Genomic DNA, 6753 nt, shown 5'->3' on the forward strand with positions numbered 1-6753 from the left:
CGCTTGTCGCTGTCCCTGCTAGACAGGAAGAAGGAGGGAGGTGGCATCTTATTCTTTGGGGAAGTAAACAAACCGCTGTTAAGGGACCGAGAGACAATGGGTGCCGTGTTGGGGCTGTGTTCTGTCGCCAGCTGGGTAAGTAAATGTCTTTCTTGGCTCACAGGGCAAAGACACCAGTTATTACTAAAATGGAGACACCAGTAAGTGCTAGTAGCTTTGTGCTGCTATATATATATATATATATATATATATCTATATATATATATATATATATATCCCAGTCTGGCACCGACAGAGTTTACACCAACTACTCTTCCTTTTAAATACCCAGGGCAAATATTAGTGCTGGGCAGTAAATAGTTAAAATAGCCAGTGCTCTTTATAGGTTGTGATCTCATCTTGGGGGTAAGTTTGTCACTGTGTCATTTCAGACATGGTTTTATGTATATATGTGTATAATATATATATTATATATATATACATACATATATATATATATATATAAATTTATACGGTATATATATATATATAACACACGTATAGCTATTTATGTAGAGTCCTTTTCTTTCTGAGGTCCGTAATCCAGTTTCTTGGCCGAGACCAAAAGACCATAATCTGTAATAAGTATAAAAAAAAAGCCTCTCTGATTGGTGCGTGAACTAACTTCCTGGGCGTGTAACCGCATGGGTTCAAAGGTTTGGGGTCATTGAGCTGTTTTCACGGGAAACAAGGACATTTCTGGCTGTAGCATAATGGTTTTCTAACCATAAATTAGTCTTTTAAACCTAAACTTGGATCGGCGAACACAACGTGCCATTGGAACCCAGGAGTGATGGGAGTGGTAAAGGGCCATTGGAACCCAGGAGTGATGGGAGTGATAAAGGGCCATTGGAACCCAGGAGTGATGGGAGTGATAAAGGGCCATTGGAACCCAGGAGTGATGGGAGTGATAAAGGGTCTCTGTACGCCTATGAAGAGATTCAGTTAAAAATCAGCCATTTCCGGCTACAATAATCATTTACAACATTAACCCTGTCTGCGCTGGATTTCTGATCCATTTCAAGTTATTTAACTTAGTAGTGTGTGTGTGTATATATATATATATATATATATATATATATATATTCTTTTGTAAATTAGGCTATTTTTATTTTTTTTTGACATTCCAAAGTACTTGCACATTATGACCACTGACCGCTATCTTCTGCTGGTTCAATAAATGACTTTAAAATACAAAATGATGCCTCTTAGCGCTTTAACTCATGGAGTCCTGGGAGGTGAGTAGCTCGCGGCTTTGCAATGTGTTGCTCACTCTTCTAGCATTTAACGCGCCGCGCGTGGTCATTCCTGTGAAGGTACAGTCACACTCGCAAGCGCGCTATAATCTTCTAATCTGACGGCAAATTACCACTCGTTACGAAAAGCAGTTCACCGTATTAGTGTGTGCGCTCCGTCACCTTTTTTTTTTATTTTTCACACCCATTTTTAAATTTAAAAATAAAATTATATATCCAGAAATGGTTTTATCCCCTTTTTTGTTAACCTGACATTTTTCCCCTCCGTGTGCGTATTGGGGCATCTAACGCTCTTTGCCTCCCCGAGCTTAGCTTTATATTCGCTCCCATCTTCCGCAGTTTCTAGAAGCTCGCTTCTTCTCCTTCAGTGTCGTTTCTGCCGAGACCACGGTGGTTTCCTTTTTCGGCCAGCAAGTTTAATGCGACGTTCCGCTGCCTTTAGCATTTGACTGCTGCTTGCGTTGATTGCTCAGTATGTTTACATGAATGTTTCCCTGTTAATCGTACATTCATGTTCTCATTACATGTACAAAATTATATGGATTCGGACTTATTAATATTAATAACTTTTATTTTTTCTCTCTCTAGATTCCCTGCCTCTGCAGCAGCGCGACATGCATATTATGCCGGTGCTGCCCGAACACCAACAATTCCACGGTGACCCGTCTCATTTACGCTTTTCTCATGCTACTCGGGACAGTCCTTTCTTGTATATTATTAACCCCGGGAATATCTGATCAGCTGAAGAAGGTCTGTCTAATGGGCTTACTTGGTTGGGTTGAATCTCCTATAGAAAAAGAAAAATGCTTATGTAGTGCTTTTTTTTTTCTTCTTTTCCCCTATCCAGGTGCCGGGGTTTTGTGAAGGAGGCCTTGGTCCCCACATCAGCCTTGTTAATGCCGACTGTAACGTGTTGGTGGGCTATAAAGCCGTGTACCGGGTCAGCTTTTCCATGAGTATGTTCTTCCTGGCCTTTGCCCTGCTTATGTTAGGAGTCAAAACCAGCAAAGATCCGAGAGCAGCTATTCACAACGGGTGAGTATCCCAGTGACCGAGGCATCAAAGTTCAGTGATAAAGACACGGAATAAATGCAGTATTTCTGTATCTGGTGTTGAAGTTTGTAATTTGATCTGGGTTTTCCCCATGGCTGTTGCTAATATAGCTGCATGGTGAGGAAACACCGTGGCTTTAATGCATAATATTCAGATGTAAAAAAAAATATTTTTTAATATTTTTTTTGCAAAAGCAATAGTTTTCTCTTTCTTATAACAGGTTCTGGTTCTTCAAAGTTCTGGCTATCGTAGGCATCATGGTAGGAGCTTTCTACATCCCCGAAGGTTCCTTCACTAGCGGTAAGTGCCGAGGGCTCTAATTTCAGATCACCTATGTAGTGTAGGGGGGGTCCTTTTATGTGATTAGAATAATGCCCCTTGGGAGGAAAATAAACACGTTGGCTCTTCTTGTCCTGTTTTCTGAGGCATTTGTTTTGAGTCGCTCTCTTTTTTCCCCAGTGTGGTTTTGGGTTGGCACCTCTGGAGCCTTTTCGTTCATCCTTATCCAGTTGCTTCTGCTGATCGACCTTGCTCACTCAATAAATGAGTCTTGGGTCGACCGCATGGAGGAAGGGAACTCAAAGTGCTGGTATGCAGGTAGGATACGTCCCGCCGCTTCCTGTTAGCAGGTTTGGGATAACTATTTTCATGCCCCTCTCAATCATAGATGAATTCACTACACGTTACCAATGCGCTCTTCTTCTTCTAGTGTTGCTTTCTACTACAAGCTTATGCTACACATCGGCCGTAGTCTTTGTCGGGCTTCTGTACGCATACTACACACGATCAGATGGCTGCGTTGAGAATAAATGCTTCATCAGCTTCAATCTGATCCTCTGCGTGATCATCTCTGTGATTTCAATTCTCCCTAAAGTCCAGGTGAGGTACATGCCCAAGCTAAAACGAATTCATCAATAAGTAGGCTATCTTAATGTAAGTTGTTCTGTATATAATATCTGCAGTGACCTGGTGCAGGCGTCGCGTGTCTCTCACTGATGAAGAACCTGGTTAACCCAACATTTAGTACAACGTCTGACTTTAATACGTTTGTGAATTCCAGGAACATCAACCACGATCTGGTCTTCTCCAGTCTTCTATTATAACCCTCTATACCGTCTATCTTACTTGGTCTGCAATGTCAAATGAGCCTGGTGAGTTTTCTGCCGGCGGCTGTCACAGGCTGCTGCGCTTGTCCACGTTTATCGCACACTTTTTTTTGTGTTACCAACCGGTTGTGCGTTCATTATACCCCACTACCAGGTTTATCAGGGTTTACATCGCGCTTACCTCTCCTTTATTATACTCCTACCAGAGATATTTTTATTTACATCATATTGATTTAAATTGTCATTTAAATCCAATTTAAATTGTTGCTATTTTAAGTCCTCGATTTAATCTGGCAAAATACAAATCACTTTACTGTAAAAATGCATACATCAGGAATTCATCTTCCATGTCCCATGTTGTCAAACTAGTGGAGGCTCCGTTCAGAAAGCAGAAATGTTCATTTATTTGACTATTTTTTTCTAGCGAGTGGCAGCAGTGGTTTCCTTTTAGGTTTTGCACACACTTCCCGTTTTATTGCGCAATAGGCAAGAAGGGGGATCACTGCTTGACTTGGCAGCTGAATGGCAACTGTTGCGTCTTTCGGAAGCAGAATGAATTTGATCGTCCGCGGCAAATCTGCCACACGTGTGATTTACCATTACTGTTACTTTCAGACCGAAGTTGTAACCCAAGCTTGATGGACATCCTCTTCCAGAAAACACCCGCTAATGGAACTGGACTGTTGCCCACGCCGGAGGCGCCAAAATCCTTGCAGTGGTGGGATGCTCAGAGTATCATTGGCCTTGCCCTGTTTGTACTCTGTCTGCTTTATTCCAGGTAGGACGCTAACCGTCACTCAACTCCCCCAACTTAAAAAATACTGCAGATGATCATCATCATTATTTCTGATCCTTGAAGGACTATGATCAAAAGTCACTTTTCCGAAAGGGCTTTATAAATGTATTAAGACTGAAGAGTCTGCTGCTATCTTTGATGCACATTCAGTATCTTATGCTTTATAAACTTATTTTGTGACAAGCGTTTTGGAATCTGGTGGTCCATCACCGGGGGTTTGACCTTGTCCGTATTAACTGGCTTCTCTCTGCAGTATCCGGAACTCCGCCAACAGCCAAGTGAACAAACTCACTCTCTCTGGCAACGACGCCATTATGCTGGATGACACGACAGGAGGCGCCGGGGATGCCGAGGATGGTGAAGTCCGACGTGCCGTAGACAACGAAAAAGATGCTGTCCAGTATAGCTATTCCTTTTTCCATTTCATGTTGTGCCTCGCTTCCCTTTATGTTATGATGACGCTCACTAACTGGTACAGGTGAGAAGCTTTGCGTTGGGTAGCGTTTTGTACTTTCTAAACTTAGGATACAGAGCTGGGCCGTAGAAGACCTTCCAGATATTTTGTAGCCGCATCTTTTGGATTCGCTTCCATGGAGTTTACCCAGAACAGAGATGAACAAAAGTCTCGCTCTTAAAACTTATGTCGCTGGCAACCTTTGCTAAAACCATGTTGAGGGATCAGAGTTGGACGGTCTGTACACATTTTGTGTTGGAGATGTCCGGTTCTCCATGACACAGGACATCTCTGTCCTGCAGTTTTGCGCTAAACCGTATTATCAGCCGTATGATCCAGTCCTTCTTTTTAAGTATTTTTAACCATTTCATTTCTTTGTTTTTTTGTAGCCCGGAAGCGGATTTTAAGACCATAACTAGCAAATGGCCGGCCGTCTGGGTGAAAATGGCTTCCAGCTGGGTCTGCATAGCCCTGTATGTTTGGACCTTGATAGCGCCCATCGTCCTTCCAAACCGAGATTTCAACTGAACGTCTTAAGAAGGTTCCAAGCGAGTTCCGGACGGTGTTCCAGTTACTTCTTCCTATGAGCGCTAACGCACACAAATAATTGCTACTGGTTTTGTTAATGCTGTATGAATCATTTCATTTACCCTCCAAAGCTTTATAGCAGATATATTCATGTATTGCTGCTTTTTTTTTATCTACCCCTGATGATCTGCTGATTGTATTGTTCTTTAAAAAAAAAATCCTCTTATTTTCTATTTTATTCTAGTAATATATTGATGTCAAATTTTCTATACATTCTATTTAAAGTTGCAGTAGTTTGTCGTATTGGCTTACCGTTAATATATAGTTGGCATATTTTTTGTTTTGTACACAATTCTGCAAATCTTTAAATATACATTCTTATGCTGTTCAGTATTTGCTGAGAGTTTAATGGAATTAAGCAGACGGCTTCTGGGATGATAGGAATTGTCGTCCTCTGCAGCCAGAGTGCCAGATTGTGTTATCTATATGGGCCGAATCATATTTTGTAATGCTGGTTACTGCAGCCTTGTTGGGTTCAGCCATTATCTTCATATCATTTTATAATTTTAGGGTTTGTTATCCTGCTGACTCCTCGAGTGGCCCCCGTGGTCGGTGTTTAAAGGCTACTGAAGATGCTAAAATGCAATTGCTGCCTGGATCTCAGAAATTTAAAGGGAATCCTTCACCAAAAACCAAAACTTTTATACGATCAAATTAAACTTTATTTGAAGTCAGACTTTGCAGTAGTTGCATATAACTACTGCCCCGTGAGTAGTAATATTGCAGGGCCAGAGATGAAAACGGGCCCTGGCGGATGAATAATATAAGTACAGCCGCACGCTACGCACTTACAATCTCACGCTTGAGCCAGACTTATGGTTAAAGGTCCAAAAATATGTTTCTGGCTGATGAATTCCCTTTAAAGAAAACCAAATTGTTAAAACTGTAATACTCTGGAGGGGGGGGTTAAGCACTTAAAGGATTTGCACTGTGCGTTATATACTGGCCTGCCTAATGTACAAATAAAATAAACTTTACATTTAAAGCTGTGTATTTTTGTTATCATCATTGTATTTGTTAAGTGCTTGTATTTGCTGCTAAGTCTGATTATAGGTGGTCTACCAGAGGATGTCATCAGCCGGAAAGGTATTTTAATCTATTAATATTTATTTTATGTATTATTAAACTGGTTTTACTAACCTGCACCAGAAAACGCCCTTGTTTAGTGGGATCTGTCCTTATTTCTGCTGCAAAACCCCTGATGCTCTTCTCTGGGAGCCCAAAATGTTTACCGGGTATGAGGGTATCGCAGGGTACTACAGCCCTAAAAGCCCCGATAATGTGTATTGCAAATAAAATACTATTTCTCTTAACACTCAATGCAACAGTTATATTAAACGTATTCTCCTTCCCACATAAGCATAAGACAGACGAACTCAGGTTCATAACAATATTTTATTTGCTGATTTGTACATAAATGTGTGACCTTTAATTCCCGTATTTGACCTTCTTAGCGGCCCT

General features: G+C 41.2%; 1 protein-coding gene across 1 annotated transcript; it reads left to right on the plus strand.

Moving 5' to 3' along the window:
- SERINC3 (serine incorporator 3) lies at positions 1 to 6277 on the plus strand. Its single transcript, XM_053453634.1, has 10 exons — positions 1 to 135; positions 1884 to 2045; positions 2143 to 2330; positions 2569 to 2648; positions 2808 to 2945; positions 3058 to 3227; positions 3409 to 3499; positions 4070 to 4232; positions 4504 to 4728; positions 5094 to 6277. Exons 1-10 carry the CDS (start codon positions 97 to 99, stop codon positions 5230 to 5232), a joined length of 1395 nt encoding a protein of 464 aa, XP_053309609.1. The 5' UTR covers positions 1 to 96; the 3' UTR covers positions 5233 to 6277.
- Positions 6278 to 6753: the final 476 nt, after the last annotated feature.

The sequence above is a fragment of the Spea bombifrons genome, chromosome 13 (assembly GCF_027358695.1).
Source record: "Spea bombifrons isolate aSpeBom1 chromosome 13, aSpeBom1.2.pri, whole genome shotgun sequence".
NCBI lineage: Eukaryota > Metazoa > Chordata > Amphibia > Anura > Pelobatidae > Spea > Spea bombifrons.

Excerpts from the sequence above, each read along its gene's own strand:
- SERINC3 (XM_053453634.1), top strand. The coding sequence starts at position 97 with ATGGGTGCCGTGTTGGGGCTGTGTTCTGTCGCCAGCTGG. Across the intron at positions 2,046-2,142 it reads TATCTGATCAGCTGAAGAAG|GTGCCGGGGTTTTGTGAAGG; the intron begins GTCTGTCTAATG and ends TCCCCTATCCAG. Across the intron at positions 4,729-5,093 it reads ACGCTCACTAACTGGTACAG|CCCGGAAGCGGATTTTAAGA; the intron begins GTGAGAAGCTTT and ends GTTTTTTTGTAG.